The sequence below is a fragment of the Metopolophium dirhodum genome, chromosome 8 (genome assembly GCF_019925205.1).
Source record: "Metopolophium dirhodum isolate CAU chromosome 8, ASM1992520v1, whole genome shotgun sequence".
Classification (NCBI taxonomy): Eukaryota; Metazoa; Arthropoda; class Insecta; order Hemiptera; family Aphididae; genus Metopolophium; species Metopolophium dirhodum.
The window spans coordinates 33,380,193-33,399,381 of NC_083567.1; the positions used below are offsets into that span (position 1 = coordinate 33,380,193).

The 19,189-nt window shown below is 27.3% G+C and overlaps 1 protein-coding gene across 1 annotated transcript; it reads left to right on the forward strand.

The window, feature by feature from the left end:
* Positions 1-57: 57 nt before the first annotated feature.
* LOC132950763 (cyclin-dependent kinases regulatory subunit-like) lies at positions 58-2,460 on the forward strand. Its single transcript, XM_061022318.1, has 3 exons — positions 58-338; positions 428-555; positions 2,222-2,460. Exons 1-3 carry the CDS (start codon positions 280-282, stop codon positions 2,281-2,283), a joined length of 249 nt encoding a protein of 82 aa, XP_060878301.1. The 5' UTR covers positions 58-279; the 3' UTR covers positions 2,284-2,460.
* Positions 2,461-19,189: the final 16,729 nt, after the last annotated feature.

Genomic DNA, 19,189 nt, shown 5'->3' on the forward strand with positions numbered 1-19,189 from the left:
GTTCAGTTATTATCAGTTCCGGGGGTGTGTTTAATTTTTCATTATTGATTTTGCCGCCAAAATGTTTGTTATGTTGTATACTTAAAATAATTGTTGTGATAGTTTTTTTAGTGCCATAATACTCAATAACAGGTTGCATTAAAATTTTTTTTTTTTTTAAATGTATTCTGATCTATTATATATTTATATAGGAGTTATCATAATATAAAATATATTCTAATTTCTCAACGCCTTTGTGACTCTCAAGTCTCAACTACATTTCAATAATTGTCAGTCAACATGTCTAGAGGAGACATACAATATTCAACAAAATATGAAGACAATATGTATATTTACAGGTATGTGCAATTAATGTAACATAATCTTTAACTATTTTTGTATCAATTCGTGTTTGAATAACCATTGACTTTGACAACATTTATGATAGGCACGTAATCTTACCAGAAGACATGGCCAAACACGTACCTAAGACTCATTTAATGACTGAAACTGAGTGGCGAAATCTTGGAATTCAAATGACATCTGGCTGGATGCATTACATGAGATATGATCCAGGTATGCATGATTATTGATTTTATTTGTTTTTAATAAATAAGACATAAATGTACAATAATATAATTCAAAATTGTATATAATATGATAACAATATAGGTACCAAATATATTTTATTTTCATCTTTTTTTAAAAAAAAAATTGTATGTAGTATGAACTCTTTTAAAATAATTACCTAATAGGCTTACTAAAATATATAACTAGATATATATTATACTTTCTAATTTTTACCCCTAAAAAAAAAGGTTTAGAATCCTACAGAATCGTTGAAAATAAATTAAATAATTGTTCATGTATTTCAAAAGATTACAAAAAATATAAATAATAATATGCATTTTGTATAAAAAAAAACCTTGAAATTGGTATACATCTAATAAAGGCGTATGCTCTTAAAATTATTAAGTAATAATATGCTCTCATCCTTAATATCACATACCTATTCTTTGATTAATATTAAAAACATTGCATTTTGGTTATAATTTAAAGAGATAAACTGAATTGTTGATCATAGATATCAGCTCGACAATTAAAGTGTAATTAAAAAAATATACATTTATATACGTTAAAGTAGTTTTTCGTTGTAAAACATAATTCAGTTAAATAAAATAAAAATAAATTGCTTGGTTAACAAAAAAAATAGCATTATTTATTTAACAAATTAAAATAAATATATTATCATGTATTGTACTAAATTTCTTTGGTGAATTGATATCATCAACTGGTTATTGTTTTTTTTATAAATATTCAAAAAGTAAGCCTAATTATTTTGATATGTTAATTAATATTAAAATATAATAATTATATTAATTATATTTATGTTAAATCAGTCTTTCATTTTGAAATATTAAAAAACAAGTTTAAATTTTTTTGGTAAAAAAATCGAAGTGGAATAAAAAAAAAATCTCTTCTAATATGACTTTACCACTAAAATAATACCTATTATGCATTATGTTATTTAAATTTTCCTTTATGTTTTCTCAGTTAAACAAATTGTGGACATTTCTTACTACCATCAAACTACATAGTTTACTCTTAAGAGGAAGTCACACCTACATGTATTGTATCCGTCTTACATACTTACGAGTGTACGACATAGACAATTTTTGTTCACCAGTTTCAATGTTGTGTTGTTAGTTTTGATATTAGAGTGAACCTATTATCAAACTTTTAACATTTGGTTTGAACATAATCTGTGTTTTTGCATAGATTTTTACGATATTTAAATTTTTAAGTGAATTATGAATTTGTAGAATGTAATATTTGAAAATACTCATACTTCACTTAAAATTAAATTATCATAAAAAACCTAAGTGAGAACACAGATAATTATCTTACCTAAAAGTTTAATAATAGGTCAATATTTAGTCTAATATCTAAACTAACAGCACATTATTGGAACTAGTGAACGAACATTTTTTATGTCGTACATGTGTAAGACAGTGACAACACATGCGGGTACAACGTCGTTTTAAACAATAAAATCTGGACTCCAAAAAATCCAAATATTGAATGAAAAATACTTACAATATGTTTGTTTATTTTATTACCTACCTACATTTAAATATCTAATAGACTTTGCAAGATTACTGATGTTGACCATGTTTTACAAAAATTAAATATTATTACTAGGTATATGCATATTTTATATGACCTTATTATTTTGTTGCAGAACCTCATATAGTGCCATTCAGAAGACTTAAAAATGCAAATGATTCTCAAACAACGCAATAATGTGATAATTAAGTATAATTTGTTGTGGTTTTAATAATTATGTATTAAAATAAATAAATCAATTTCACAAATAATGTTAATAAATGTAAAATTTTAATATTTTGTTCAAATATTTAATATTTAATTTTTATTTTCTGAATATGTATTAATAAAATAAATTTTTATTTAAAAATGTTATATCATGTTTATGGATTCAAATAATATTGACTAATCTTACCAGTTTAAATATCATTTGAAAATGTAAACTATAACCATTGATTATAAATACTATTTATAATCAATGCTATAACTATCCCTTATAGGATATTATCTCCCTAATAAACCTTAATCTTTTTAGATTCCTTTGAATCTATTCAAAACAATAACAATGAATTGTCTTGTGTGATGCATTATATTTAAATAGGTATAAAATATTTCTGTTTGATGTCAAAATTGACATTTAAAATGTTAAATATAATTTATTTTACATTGATATTCATGTAATCATGACTAAAAAGTGAAAATGAAAACACTATTACTTGTGATTGCATTATGGAATTAGATTTTTGTATGTTCAACATTACTTGCTAAAAAACACAAACATAGCAGTACTTATATTACAGGGGGTCTTCAAACAAGGGTCTCTGGTTTATGGCAGACAAATTAATACAACTGATCTATAATGAATAATCCAAAAATAAACCATTTGTATTATCTTGTTTATTTTTTTAATTATATTGGTTTTTAAGAAGTATGGTATGCATAATATTATTATACATAGCTAGCTGTTCATTCAATATTAAAAATATAACTACAATATAAGTAGGGAGAAAAAATACACTATAGGTTTACTAAATTTAAATATCTACATTTCTTTAAACAATGACTATAATTTTCAATAAAAACTTTTTATTACATTTATTATGATCATTGAATTCCCATAAAAGTATAACTAAAAGGTGAGCAAGTGGGTGTGGCTCTGCTATACAGTAGGTTACAAGTGGGTCATTGTAATGGATAGTGTTAAATTAGAATTCAATGATATAATATCATTGTATACGACAAATGATTCTGAGCGAAGATGGTCAGTCAGCCTATGATATTACTAAATACTAAGTATATTTGATAATATTATTGTGAATAAAGTAATTTATATAACTTATAACCTATAACCTATTTACGTGGAACCTTGTTTTAAATTTTCAATCCTTAGGTATAAAAGTTAAACATTTCATAAATTTTAACTACAAAATAGTTATTACATTTTAAATTTGATACATTTTGTCCAAATTCGATCTTAAATGCTTATAAAAAAAATTGTGTCTATGTATTTTTAATATTTTTCAACTGCTATTATAGCAATATATCAAGAGCCTTGCATTACATTTTCAAGCATTTTTACTCCACAAATGAAATGTTATTGACAATTACAGAAAATTATAATTAGAAAAAAAAACTAAAAAATTGTTCGTAAACAGCTCAAAACGAGTCAAAATATTTTCAAAATTGATTGATTTTACGGTTTTGATGAAATATGTCAACATTTTAACTTTAAACGCTTATAAAATATATTGTGACAGTTTATTATCGATATTTGTTAATTTATTGGTATATGAAAAACTTATTGAGGAATTTTGTATTAAATTTTTAAAGACTGATTTTAACCTTTTTTATTAATTTTTTCAAAATGTGCTAAATTATTTTGAAAAATGTTTTTTATGCTATTATAAACATACGATAAAAATGTCAAGTATCGCATATGGATATTTGTCTTTGAGTTACACCTATTATAGCAACAAAAAAAATCGATTTTGTCAAAAATTGGATTCGCGTTACGATTCTCATTTTTCCTTAAATTTTTTTTTTTGCTATTACCGATGCTTTTGATCATTACTGGGAATTTTAATTTTTTACCTCTCGAATACATGAACTAGATTCACCATAGAAGATACTAGACAGTTGAAATTTGAAACATTTTAATTAACCCAAAATGTGATACCAGACTTCAGACACAAAAAAACACATCATTGTAAAATCAATACATTCATTCCTCCGTTTAGAATCTATTCTATTAGACAACTTATTAGTTATTAGTAGGTTTTATTACTTATTAGTTATTACTATAGTGTCGATGTTGGCGTGCGGATTACGTGGTGCGATAAACATAAAAGAGTACCTACTACCTATACCAAGGGGGCTGGAGCGTGATTCATTTTCGGTCAAAAACATAGATCACGACTTCAACCACTACGCCTAATATCATGTTCTGATATTAATTTTGAAAGCAGATTTGAATTTGTCACTAAATTATCTATGCTTTGACCATTTCATTTCTTTCATTTTTATTTTTTTTTACTTAGAAATTTACTAACGAAAAAAGTAAAAATAGATCATATTCATAATTCAAATTTAAATACATTGATATAGAATATGAAAAATTTATGTTTGTTAAAGCTAGCCAATTTAGAGAAGAATTCAAATTTGCTTTCAAAATTAAAATCGGAACATCCTACTAAGCGTAGTGATTGAAGTCACTGGCAGTATTTTTTGAAAAAAAAATGTTTGTAATTTTATAAAGTAAGTGGTGACATGTGCAATGTGCATTACGGTCCAGCCCCTTTCATATCACGGAATAATATATATATATAAAAGTCAAAAACCTTCTATTTTTAAATAAAAATATATAAGTTAATTTCTTAATGTTTAGATTTATTATTGATCTTTATTAAGCAGCTTTATTGAATAATAGTTAATGCTGCTATGGCTTAAAAGGAACGATTATATTTATTTTTCATTCAAACGAGATGCTGTATTCAATATTGTGTATTAGATATTAAACATAATAATTCAGAAAAAAATGTATAACTGTTGTTTGTTGTTATGATTCAACGGTGGCCCTAGGGTTACACCCATTGCACCACCATTCCCTGCTCATACTATAATTTGTTTCTTGGAGATATGGTATCGACCATACCAGTTGTTATGACTTTTTTTGTGTAATTTAAAAACTATATTATTTTTTCTGCTTAAACCAAAAGACAGAACAATCGTTCTGATTTCTGTTTGTTAACTTTGAAACAATTACTATAAACAGTAAAAAAGTGAGTATTTTAAAGACACTTGTAATTAAAAATTGACATTATGCTTCATAATTATTTTTCCTCTGGGCCTCGCAAGGAAAAGCAGATGTCCTATTCTGCTGTATAGAAAGTGCACCTTGTGCACATGTCACCTCCTCATTAATAGGTCACTGTAATAAGTGATGAATTAAAATCCAACGATCAATCATAGTAGTTTTCACTGATTGATTATATTAGAAATTCCTATGCACCATAGCATTTTCAAAACATTGAGTCTCTGTTTGAGCTAGTTATCTATAGGTGCATAAGACAATTTCGAGTTTTATTAGTTTTTTTAAATTACTGTCGATAAAATATTTTATGCTTGGTCAAATGACTTGAAAATGTAATACAATGTTTCTCATAAGTTGCTGTTAATGTATTATTTGGAGTTAGAAATTCATAAAAACATCTATTTATATTTAAGCTTTGAAACTGTAATACAAGAAACATTTGATGTTGACTTTACACGATGTCAAATAAAATTTTTACGAGTGTTTGAAGTTATACATTGAATACCTACTCACGCGTAAATTAACCTAACTGGTTGTTTTTTATTCACATTTTCTATACACGATCAAATTTTCAAAATATTTTGATTTGTTTTGAACTGTTTAGGGACATTTTCAGTTTCCAATTTTATTAGTTTTTTTTCTATGGATGTCAATAAAACTTTATTTGTTAGGTAAAATGTTAGTAAAACAGCTTGAAAAATTATTACAAGGCTCCTACTATATATTAGTACAATGATATTTAAAAAATATTAAAAATACATTGGCACATTTTTTTTTATAAGCATTTAAAGTTTAAATCTTCACAAAATACGGAAAATCACGAAAATTAGCAAAAAATTTTTAGTTAGTAATTCATAAAAATGTTTCTATTTAAATGTAAGATTTGAAAATGTATAATACAAGATTCTTCATAAGTATGTCTTCCTTTATAAAAAAAAAAAAAAGTCTACAAGCAAATCAAATTATATTTTTATGAGCGTTTGAAGTTCATATTTTTACAACGATATTCACTCGATTTTGCAGACAAAGATTTTCTTATTTTGTTGTTATTCAAAAACTAATAACAGTAGATACTTGAAATTTACAGCAAACGTTTATTTTATCATTTCTTATACTTGATGAAATGTTCAAAACATTTTATAATGCTCATTTCATGTTTACGAACGTATTAATTTTTACATTTTTTTATTATTTTTTTTTTTTTGTGTAAATGTCAATAAAATATTATTTGTTTGGTCAAAAAGCTTGAAAACTTAATATAAGGCTCCTGATATATTATTATAACAGCAGTTAAAAATACATAGGCCCTTTTTAAATGCATTTAAGCTTTTTAACATTATATTTTGTAATAATTGTCGAACTATAATAGTTATATACTGGAAGTTCTAATAAAAAAAAAAAAAACCTATTTTTTTTACAAATAGTGTTTATTTTTGTATACCTATTTACCCATTCGTCCTATTCTAAATATTTTAGTAATTTCTTAATAATGCTTTATAGCTTTTACATTTTTGAAGGTTCATATTTTTTTTTTTAATAAATATATATGTCAACACGCTATTGTGTAAAATTAATTAATGTGGCTTGTGGAAATTCTATGTATTTTGTTCAGGTATATACTTACGGGTTTTTTTAACTTGTGTAAAATCTCACGAGAAACTTTGTATTAAATTATCAAGCTTTCTGACTAAAGGAAAAAATTTTATCAGTAGGGTACCTACATCGAAAAAAACTAAAAACCCCGCGATTTCATGGAAAGAATGATATGTGTGATATCGATCTTCGTGGATTTGCATTTCTCTAAATTGCTTAATAATAAATTATTAAATTTATATTTTTATCTAGTTTGTTCTATTTTAGAATATAACTTTTTCATTTAAGTTCTCGTCAATCTTGCTCAGTGGCGTTCATTCGCTTGTATTGTTATTAATATTATGTAACAAGTAGGTACATTCTATAATTATCTTAGCTATAATAAATATATTATGTTGTAAGAAGCTTAAATTCCAAATGCTGACGAAATTTATCAAATTGAAAATATACAAGTTATTTAGTTGCTAAAAATGTATAACAAGGTTCCACGTAAGTACCTAGTTAATTCTATAACCAAAAATCTAAAAAATATACAAAATAATATTTTTTATAGTTTTTTTAAGTTCAAATTTGGACTAAATTACATACTATAGGTAAATAATTAAGAATAGCGATTTTAGTTATTTTATTGTAATTTAAAAATATTATTCGTGGGAAACATAACCTAAGTGTTATTATTAAATGTTTTTAAAATGTGATTTAAATATATGAACAATATGTACCAAAAAATAAAAAAAATTATTAATTTTTTATTAGTTTTTCCTTTTTAAACAGCTGGTTATTTAAAAAAAAAAAATGTATTTTGATATTTTTTCATATACATTGGTTATTTTATTCCTGGATATCTGTTGGGTATTTTGACTTGAATATTTTGTTCTAGATTCTTCATGCTTGTATATAACCTATATATGACCAATGTGTCAATAAATCAATGCAATCGAGTAGAAAATTATTCAAATGTTTAAAAGTCGTTGCACCAATAATAAAAATAGAAAACAATTTCTATTCACATAAGCCACGCATATAATACAAAATACAAAATACATGACTTTATACCAACGAGTCGTTGGCAACCTCATAAAAGAAGATTGGTGAGATCAACAGAATATAAAATAGGAATCCAAATAACCACGTATTGTATTGAAATCACTAAAATATGAATTTACTTAACACACAAAAAAAATAAAAAGAATCAACATCATACAATAAAACATTTGGCACAGCTTCTCGTTACGGTTGGCAGTTATGAGCCTATGTAAACGCAACGTATAGTAGAAGGCGAGTTTAGAGTAAAAAATATATAAATTCCCGATATACAAAAACTATAAAAATCTTGTTGTCGTATTATTTTGTGTCTTAAATATGTATAATTTGTATCTGTATCACATTATTCAGTGGTCAGTTGTCAACACCTGTTAATTGTTACAACGGATATTTATAATATTTGCAGTGTACACAAATTATAATATCGTATACCTACATATTTTTTGTACCTATATCAGATCAATATTACGTCGAATATCGCAGTACTAAAAAATTCGATCTACGTCAAGATGTCGATGTTCGCGACCGAAATTAATATGATCCCGGTTTTTGTCGATCACTGGACAAATTGCCCAAAAGCCTTGGAATCTGTTGTGATCTCGACAGCTTGCAGGCGCACAGACGATATAAATCGTTGCCTAATATTGAATTGTAGTCAACTCTTGCAGGGCGTACCTAATATATTATCAATGCAAATAAAATATGTATCTGAGCATACTTACCTAATATTATTCAGAGGCGTATTTAAGGAGGGGGATCCACGGGAGGCCGGGTTTTCCATTTTTCCGAAATTCTATACAATTTGAAAACTATTATATCTTATATTTTAGTTGCTACCTTAGTTATAATACTTTTTTACTAATCTACTTCACGATACCTATTTAGGAGAGGCAGTTGATACGGTGTATTAAATCAACAAAAATGACTTCACAGGAACCACTCTCACGCTTCATTGATAAGTATGTCGAATTTTTATAATTTTTTTTTCATCTGAAATATGAGAACTTTGTTTAGGTTAGATCAAAGACTTTAGAGTTTAGACCATACTTTCATTTTACTTGAAATAGTACTAGAAAAATACGTTTGAAAAATAACAGATATTGTGCATTATTAAAATGCATATTTTAGCTTCAATAATTATAAATTTGAAAATCGGGTTTGATCCAACATGCAAAATGTCCTTTTGTTTTAAATAAAAAAAAATTAACGATATTTCACTATTCTGCAAGGGGTGAGAGTTTTTGTACTTGACATGTTTTTGTACTAAAAACGAATCGGCTCCGACGCGGCGATGACCTACTTAAGGAGATAGGTGGTGGACATTTATTTTAGCCAAAACATACCAATATTTCTTCCATTATACTGATCGAAATAGTAATGCGATAATAGTTTTTAAAACTGATTTATTATGTCTACTTGAGATCAGCCGGTCCACTTTCCCCAATTTTACCCCTCCCTCCTCCAAACAACTATAAATTTATTTTGAATATTTGGAAATTTCGGAATTTTTAAACGTTGATAAATTGAAATTTAAATCAGAAATCTTAAAATGTGGACTAACCGGTAGACATTATAAAAATTCAGATCAATTTTCTCAAATATTATTGCATTATTAGGTCGATTTGTAGGGTGGGACAAAAGTGCATACAATTTAAGCATAAATTGTTTACCATCCACCCGTGCAACGTCGAGCGCTTCGCTATTTATTTTATACGCAGTCACACACACTAATGCTCACTTACTACTCAGACATTTACAATTTGAAAATTACCTGTTTTAAACTCCTTAAAAACTGTCTGCCCCGATCCCCTCAACAGAGAAATCTAACAAAAAATCTACACATTTTTAATTATATTAGTCTTAAGACTAATGGATCCTACAAAAAGTATTGAATACCATGCGGTAGGTAATTATTTAAAATAATTGCAAACAATTGAAATTAAATTACAAATTGTTAATTGAAATTACTAGAGAATAAAATAAAATATTCGGTGCAGTATCTACTTGCTAGTTGCTTAATATAAGACGTGTTAACATACTATAGATAGGTATACAAAAGCGCAAAATGGGGGCGGCTTTAAGGGCTATATATATATATATATATATATATATACTATTAAATTAATTCAATATTGGCAGCGCCGTCTATTGCCGCTAAATTGTAACGCGTGCGTGAAGAACTGCAGGCCCTCACAGCTGGTTAATTTCGTAGCTAGATAGCGCTGCCATGTACGATTTACAATTCGTAAACATAAAAATGACTCCTATAACCTTTTGTCGAAGCTCTCACTACATCCAACTGCTCCCATGGAAGAAAACCAAATCTTACTTCAGTTATTCAGTTAAACCAATCTCCCCTCCCCCATTCTTGGGCTATAACTTGAAGCGGCCACAAGTGCTGAAGCCGGTCTTAGGAGAGATATCGAGAGTTAAGGGGGCTGGAGCGTTATCATTTTTAAGGAGTAAAAACTAGGCATTTTATATTTCAGTTTATACGTGTCTTGTGAATGTGTTGAAAGTAATTAATGAACATTAGTGTGTGTAATTCGTAGTACCGATCACCTTTTACAGGGGCATCATAGTGATCAGTATGTACGTCTGTCATTTTACCTATGCGCATGCACAAGTCACCATATTATATTGGTTTATAAAATTACAAACATTTTTTTCAAAAAATACTGCCAGTGACTTTGAAAGCAGACTTGAATTCTCCTCTAAATTTACTATGCTTTAATTGTCGTACATTTTTCATATTCTATATCAATGTATTTAAATTAAAATTATATGAATATGATCTATTTTTACTCTTTTTGTTAGTAAATTTCGAAGTAAAAAAAAAATAAAAATTAGATAAATGAAATTGTCAAAGCATAGATAATTTAGTAATGAATTCAAATCTGCTTTAAAAATTAATATCAGAACATTATATTGGGCGTAGTGATTGAAGTCGTGAGCTATGTTTTCGACCGAAAATAAATCACGCTCCAGCCCCCTTAAGTATATTACCTTACATAGTTAATTTTTATACATACATTTTTAACTTAATGAAGTTTTAAATATACCTAAATAGAAGTTTACTTTTAACTTAACTTACTTATTATATAGTAACTTAAACGAGTTAAACAAATTGTATAACTATTGATAACTATGTTTTCGACCGAAAACGAATCACACTCCAGCCCCCTTAAATGAAAAAATACATATGGTACGGGATTTGAACCCAAAATATAATGTTCTGAATAAATGTTTTAAAAAATCGTCAAAAATAATAATATTATACAAGTAGATTATTTTGTACCAGGCCTGGGACCATAATGTAACATCGGTCCAATATGCAATAGCACAGTGCAGTCTCTCTGGCCTCTGCCTCTGATTGTATATATTAACCTAATAACCTATATGTACTTGGTGTCATATAGCTCATATACAACATTAGTATATTATATTATTGAATAATTAACGAAATATGTTTCTCAGACTACACTATACGGCATTCTATATGATGATGGTCATATTATAGGAATATTTTATATTGGGTGCCCATAGTTCACTGATTGTTTGTTCTAAATAAAAAAATGTATCTTTACCTACACAGTAACTAAAAACCAATAGGCACCTTGTCACGCAATTTTTTCTTATACTAGGTTTAGATGTACATTGATCTTTTCTCCTAATCCAGAAAATAATATACAAATGATGGCCACATTTCAACACCAAAAATAATACTATACGATGTAGCCTTGTAGGTAGAATGTAGATGTATAATACCGTAAGATACAATAAGGGATTATTATAAGAAAATAGTGTCTTTTATCCCCATCTTAACCACGTGTGGTGTCCGTTCATATAAATTCTAAACCATATTTTAAAACTCTTCAGCCTTCACTTAATTTTATTTTTTTTCTTAATATTTCCTATCTATATACAATATCTTCGTTAGAAAAAAACACCCCTCGGTTGAAATGTACATTTGTATTCTTCATGGCAATTCGTTTCGGTGTTTTTCAAGGACCAAGTATATAACAATACACGGGGTACGAATAGGTAGTAATTTATGGTGGTATACGGTGTGTAGTTAAACCGTGTAAGAGGGTCGGGGCGCAAAACCGGTGTGTCAGATCACATCAGTATATATTATATATTATTGTATTTTATTATATACAGACAGGGGACGAAGAGCAATATAATGAAGTATAAATTGTCACCAGGACTGGTATCGACCTTCACCCAATATCTATAAAGGGATCTTCTTGGCCTCCTGCGGTTATTGTCTCTATATAGACGGCATATAACAGGTCATGGCGTCGTGTAGGCGGGTATCATCGTTGCGCCGTTGTTTGATTATCACAATTTCACATATATTATAGTCATTTTATCGGAATCCCGGACGAAAAGTCCGGGGACAAAAAGTCCAAAATGACAAAAGCTGGACAAAAAGTCCGGATTCATTTTTTGATTGCCGGACAAAAAGTCTGAAAATACAAAATTGTCTATTAAATGTATTTTAGTTAGAATTATTAAATAAGATAGGTCATTGCTTAAGAAAACGTAATTTTTTTTAAAAATATTATTTTTGTATTGACATCGACAATCATTTCTTAGGAAAACGTAATGTAGGTATATCAAATTATTATTGTTATTATAACTGTAGACTAGATTTTTTAAAACGAATAACTTTTTTTAAAAATATTAATATTGTATTGACATCGACAATCATTTCTTAGGAAAACGTAATGTATGTAAAATTATTATTAATAATGAAGACAATAATTGAAATAAATGAGAATAAATTAAACATCAATATTCAAATTATAAATACGTTATAATAAGTTTTTAGCTTAGAGCAGGAATCGAAAAAAAAAATCTAAATTAGGAATTTTATTACAAGTTGTTGATAGGCCATCCCCACATATTAATATAAATTATATAAAAATTGTACGTTTTTTAAAAATAATTAAAATTTTAAATTAAAAACGCCATTTAAATGTAGTGATTTAAAATACCGGGGACAAAACGTCCTATGGGTAGGTAAATAACATCACATAAATCTCGATGGCCAAATGTCCTATCTTAATAATAGACTGGGACGAAACGTCCTTTTACCATTTTTGTTAGGTATAAGAAATAGTAAGAAATTATAAAATACATATACTGACTATATATAATAATAAATTAGGTATATTATAATTATAAATGCAAATTTAATAGACAATTTTGTATTTTTGGACATTTTGTCCGACAATAAAAATGTACTCTGACTTTTTGTCCGGCAATCAAAAAATGAACCCGGACTTTTTGTCAAACTTTTTTCATACCGGACTTTTTGACCGATTACCATTTTATCGTACCTATATTATATACGCTGTAATACAAAAATACCCTAATCTCTTCGTTTATACATTTTACATGTTTATTTATTTTGGGATCAGGCGACCAATAGCTCATAAAGGTCACTCTGTGATCTAAAACTACAATGCACCACGACGACGACGTTGGTGGTCGGTGGTCGGTGGTCAGTCACGACTGTACTTTCCCTTAGGACTTGTTTACTTCCGTCTGGCTTATTCAAGTTAGATAGTCTTTAAAGACGTGCAGTGTGCGTTTCCAGAAATTAATATCCACTGTACGTCTGTACCGGGGTGAAACTGAGAAAATGTGTTGTACCTATATATAAAATGGTATTCGAGTGAGATAAGCTGTCGGGCCTTAATGAATTTCAAAATATCATTAAACCTAATAAGTGAAATAACCATTCGAATGAACACGAGATAAATTCGGAATTTGTTTTAATTGATTTCAGCTGACGTTAAAATATTGCGATTACCATTTCAGACCTATATAATTATACATGTATTAGAAAATAGTGACAACTGACTGATGACTATTGACATAATTGTAGGTACCTACAAACTATATATATAATATATGGACATTGGACAATGATAATATTATGGAATTATTATCTATAGTCCCGCGAAATATTTTAACAATAATATAATATATTATGTAGGTACCAACATAAAATGTTTATGATTTTTAAAAATATTTAATTAATTTTCTTATACAATATTAATAAATATTATATTTGCTTACTTTTCAAATTATACTTACCTACAGTTTACAATTAATATTATAGTTTCATATAAAAATTTTAAATAATGGTCAATATAAAAGTAAGTTCAAAAATAAATGTATATGAAAAAATATAAACTTTTTGGCTATTACAAATATCATAAGCAGCTTTTACAAAAATAATCAATACAAATAAAGATCACTCTGCAAGTAACAATGTAGTAAATTTGTCTACCTATATAAAAAATAAAATGTCCACCGGAAAATTATATTTTTATAAGCATTTGAAGTTCAAATGTTTACAACATTGGATATTCGCTTGATTTCTTATAAAGGTAGTGATTTTCTTATTTCGTTGAAATTCAAAACGAATTTTGACATTTTAAATTTTAAAATTTTTTTTTTTGGCACAAAAAGCGTGAAAATTGAATTCAAGACCCCTAAGGCCTAATATATAGTTTTAATATCAGTTAAAAAGTATTAAAAATCAAGTTTTTTGATAAGCATTTAAAGTTCAAATTTGACAATATTTATCAAATTTAAAATTTAAGAATGATTTTGTAGTTAAAAATGTATAAAATGTTCAACTTTTATAGTTAAGGATTGAAAATATAAAACAAGGTTCCACGTAAATTGGTTATTTTGTAACCAAAAAATTGGCCATATCATTAAAATTCAAATGTAACATCATCCATCAACAGCCACACCCTTGTAACCTACTGTACAGCAGAGCAACACCCACTGGCCCGCTTTTTTCATATTATATTTAAATAATTTACTTGCTTTCCCTAAATATATAATTTTACTGTGTAATGTGTACAATTGCTTGATATCGTTAGGTAATGATAAAATGTCATTCCATTATTATGTTTAATGGTCATTATTTCTCAGGAATTATCATCATAACGTTATACTAAAGGCCCGGTGCACACGTCCGGTTTTTGCCACTACAGCTGTGCTGCAAGTGGTTGATAGCAAACGATGAGTGCAGTGCCGAGAGAGCGCAAGACATGTGCCCTGCACGATTTGATCACATAATATTATTTAGTTTATTACCTACGCCGAATTGTGGTGTAGCAGCGGCGAAAAACCACACGTGTGTATCGGACCTCGTGTCAATATTTCATGTACCATAATATTAAATAGTCTGATATATAGATATCATTTTTCTGGTTGTAATTTATCTAAATGACATGGGATCTATTCTATAATGGAATTCGTAGTTATATGAGTTTACTACACATTTTAGCACTTAAGACGCGTTAATCCCCGGGTCCTGCTTAACATGTGGTTGATGAATGCACCCAGTTAAACCTGAGTACTTTAATTGTTGAAGGGACCGCACAGTAATATATTTAGTAATATTTATCTGATATTTTTATATGTGCTGTAAATTGTATTCACATACCTATTTTGTCAGGTAGGTAGGCAGACAGTTTTTGAAAGAGTCGCCATGACCTTTTTACCTGGAAAATATTCATTCTAATAATTATAAATTACTTTGACAACATAATAGTAGGTATATATAAACCTTATATTATATTCTTGTTTGTACGGTTAGTTAATTCAATCAAGCAGATGTTTCTCTTTCAAAAGATCCCCATTGTGTTATTTATGTATTTTTGGGTGTGTTTATTGTACTATATAATATTATTTTCGATTTTACATTTAGATAGAACTTCAACGTTTCTTAACGTCTACCTAAGTGTTTCTCGTTACATACATGTGTATTTTCATGTGCGAAGGTCACCTTCAAAAATTCTTCCACTAGGTATTCTGTAGATTACGGAACATCAGACCTATTTTATACTACAGATAATTCGAAACGTTTACCCTTTAATACTTATGTTAATAAATAAATTCATCAAGACATTTCAGTATTATTTATTATAGTTAGTTATATATTACTCAATAAACAAATAACAGAAGATAAGAATTAATTATTTTTAGTAATATACTATAATCTAACATAATATTTAATGTAGAATTTTATTAAAATCTGAATAGAAGAATTCTAAAATATACTAAATTAAGGAAGACACGAGAAACAAATAAGATTCGAAATTGACGTGGAATAATAAATAATAATTTATGTATACAGGTACCTAAGATAAAAAAAAATACGACAACTTATTCTTTAAATGAAAAATATTACTCTATATTTTAGATATTACGAAGTACCTCCACCACTGGTAGGTCTCTTCACTCTGTTTCCTGTGTGTACAAAAAAAAAATTATCAATTAAGCTTATTGTTCAACTTTTGTTACAGATTGCCTAAAAAAATTATGTTACAAAAAAAAAATATTCTAGATATGAATTTAATAGTGGAATGTTTCATATTTCTACAATTAATATTTTTTGAATTACCTACGACAATTTATTAAGAACTGTTTGAGTAGAATTAGTTACCTAGATATTTTACGTTCAAATATCATCAAAATTTTAAAATCAATCACTCATAACAAATGATTGTGGCTTTACGTTAAATTTTTTTCTGATTCCAGTATAACACACTGAGGAACTTTTTATTTAAACTTCAAACTTAAGTTGAAAAAAAATTGTATGCATTTATAACTACGAAACTACTTACATATTTTTGTGATTTTGTGAACACTTTAACTAAAAACATATTTTTAAAAAAGACATGACTAAGTATTTTTGAAATTTTTTAATTGTTGTAAAAACAACTTGTGAGGAATATTGTATTACATTTTCAAGACTTTTACTTTCAAACAAAAACGTTATAATTCATAACTTGAAAAAAATTTAAAAATATAAATGTCTTTAAATAACACAAAAAAAGTTGAAATTTTGGATAAGATTTTGGATATTATCTATAAGGAATAGCGGACATTTCCCCCCGAATGTTTTTAGTGTAGTAGCACATTTCCATCCCGATATATTTTTGATGCGAACACCCCCCCCCATTTTTTTAAAGTTAACTATTTATTAATATTATATTATTATTTAATAAGAAATTATTTGTTTGTCTGTCTAATATTTTCAAATATTTTCATAAACATAATAAATTATAGATGTATGTATTTGATCATCTGAGCTACTTGAATCAAATTCACAAGCAATTATAAAATTGTTAAATATCAAAATTGGTACACTTTTAAAAAAAATTAAAATAAATACGAACAAAGGGTAATAAATATGTGTATAGAAATAACAAAAGAATCAGAAATCGAATGTTTTTTACAAAATGTATCATTTTTATGTCTGAATTTTTAGCCATTTTTATTAATTATTACCTAATTATCTTTTATTTTGTACTTATTTTTTTTTAATTTTTATTGTTTCTAGTACTTCAGTTGATCAACCATATCCATATACATTTATAAACTATTATATTTATGAAAATAAAAACAAATTTAAGTATATATTTTATTAAAAAAAAATAATTTTATATTAAATAATATAATGTTATTAAATTCAATATTATTAGTCAATAATAAACTTGGATTAAAAAATGGAGTAAAAATGTCCGCATCAAAAATATATCGGGGAGGAAATATCCTACTAGACCAAATACAGATGGGGGAGGGAATGTCCTATTAGACCATATACAGACGGTTGGGAGGGGGGGGGGGGCAATGTATAAAACCACCTATAAGATTAATACATTATTTGCTCCGTTCCGAATCTAAATAGGGTCCAATATAATTATTGGTAAGATAATTCAATCATTTATATTGATTTTTCGCTACCGTCTGTTTGTGTTAGCGTATATTATGTAGGTATAACAAAAATATGATGATAATAACACAATATCGCAATTTTATAACTTCCATAAAAATAATATTTCTTATTGAAATTATTTTTCATATTTTATACCATTTACTTATTAGTTTGATAAAAAGAGTAATGTGGAAATGGTATTGTGATGTGTATCGATTTCAGAGTAACCTTCGTAACCTCGCAAAAATTGGTAATTGTATAATATTTTTTTTGACGCAATCAACAGCGGGGAACTACCATAGTTATACTAAGTGAGAAAAGTGCGGTAGTATGGAACTATATAACTGTGTCCAACTGCATGGTATAGTTGTAGCACTGTAGCCAATTACTTAGATAATAATATAATATTATAGAAATATTATCGCAGCCACTCCAATTATTGAAAAACGTGTGTAAAAATAATAAAGCTGAAAATACCTAACCGGAACACACCCCATCTGTTTTTGCGTGTTCGGAAATCGGACCTACTCCCATGTCCCAATTTATTATGACTTATAAAGTATAGGTGAAGGATACTGTTGATAAGCAGTACTGACTAGTCCATTTCTATATTATTATCCAAGGCCTGTCTATATATTATATTATACACAATAATATAATATTATACCTTTATGATTTATATCCGCGTAATATTTATTTATAAATCAATGGTTTCTTATTACAGGTAAGTATAAGTAATAAGTAATCATTCCAAGCAATTTTATTATAAATTATTTGTTTTCTGTTTCTGTACGCATCAAATATCTTTATATTTCTTATTAGTTATTAAGATTCGTTTAAAAAATAAATATTAATAGGTACTTAACACGTATAGGCGCAACTAGAGTTACATTTTAAGGGGTGAAATAAGGGTGGAATTATGAATACTTACTCAAAAACTCATGTGTTGGGGCTTTGCCCATCATAAATTTCAAAATCATTAATAATTAAGTCTTATCATAATTTTAACCGGTGGCGTGTTCAAGGAGTGACATGGGGGCCAGATCCCCCCTCCGAGGCTTTGGAGTGGGTAATCTTTCAAATTGTGTTTGATGCGAATTTTGAATCAATTCAAATTATATTCATTGTTTCGTCTTGTTAAATATTTTATATAGAACTTGAGGGGGTTGGGGATTTTCCAATTTTCCCCTCCATTTAGCTATGTCGTTTTCTTTTTTTGATACCCCCTATCAGAAATCATGTCTACGCCACTGGGCACTAACTTTAACATAATTACCTATTTAATTGTATATTACACTTACAAAGTAAATAATATTGTCTTGTTTATAGTTATTATAACAATTAACAATATAATATTTTACAAGTTACAACCATATAACGAAACCAAATAACAGACTTTG

Excerpts from the sequence above, each read along its gene's own strand:
- LOC132950763 (XM_061022318.1), top strand. The coding sequence starts at position 280 with ATGTCTAGAGGAGACATACAATATTCAACAAAATATGAAGACAATATG. Across the intron at positions 339-427 it reads GACAATATGTATATTTACAG|GCACGTAATCTTACCAGAAG; the intron begins GTATGTGCAATT and ends CATTTATGATAG. Across the intron at positions 556-2,221 it reads TTACATGAGATATGATCCAG|AACCTCATATAGTGCCATTC; the intron begins GTATGCATGATT and ends ATTTTGTTGCAG.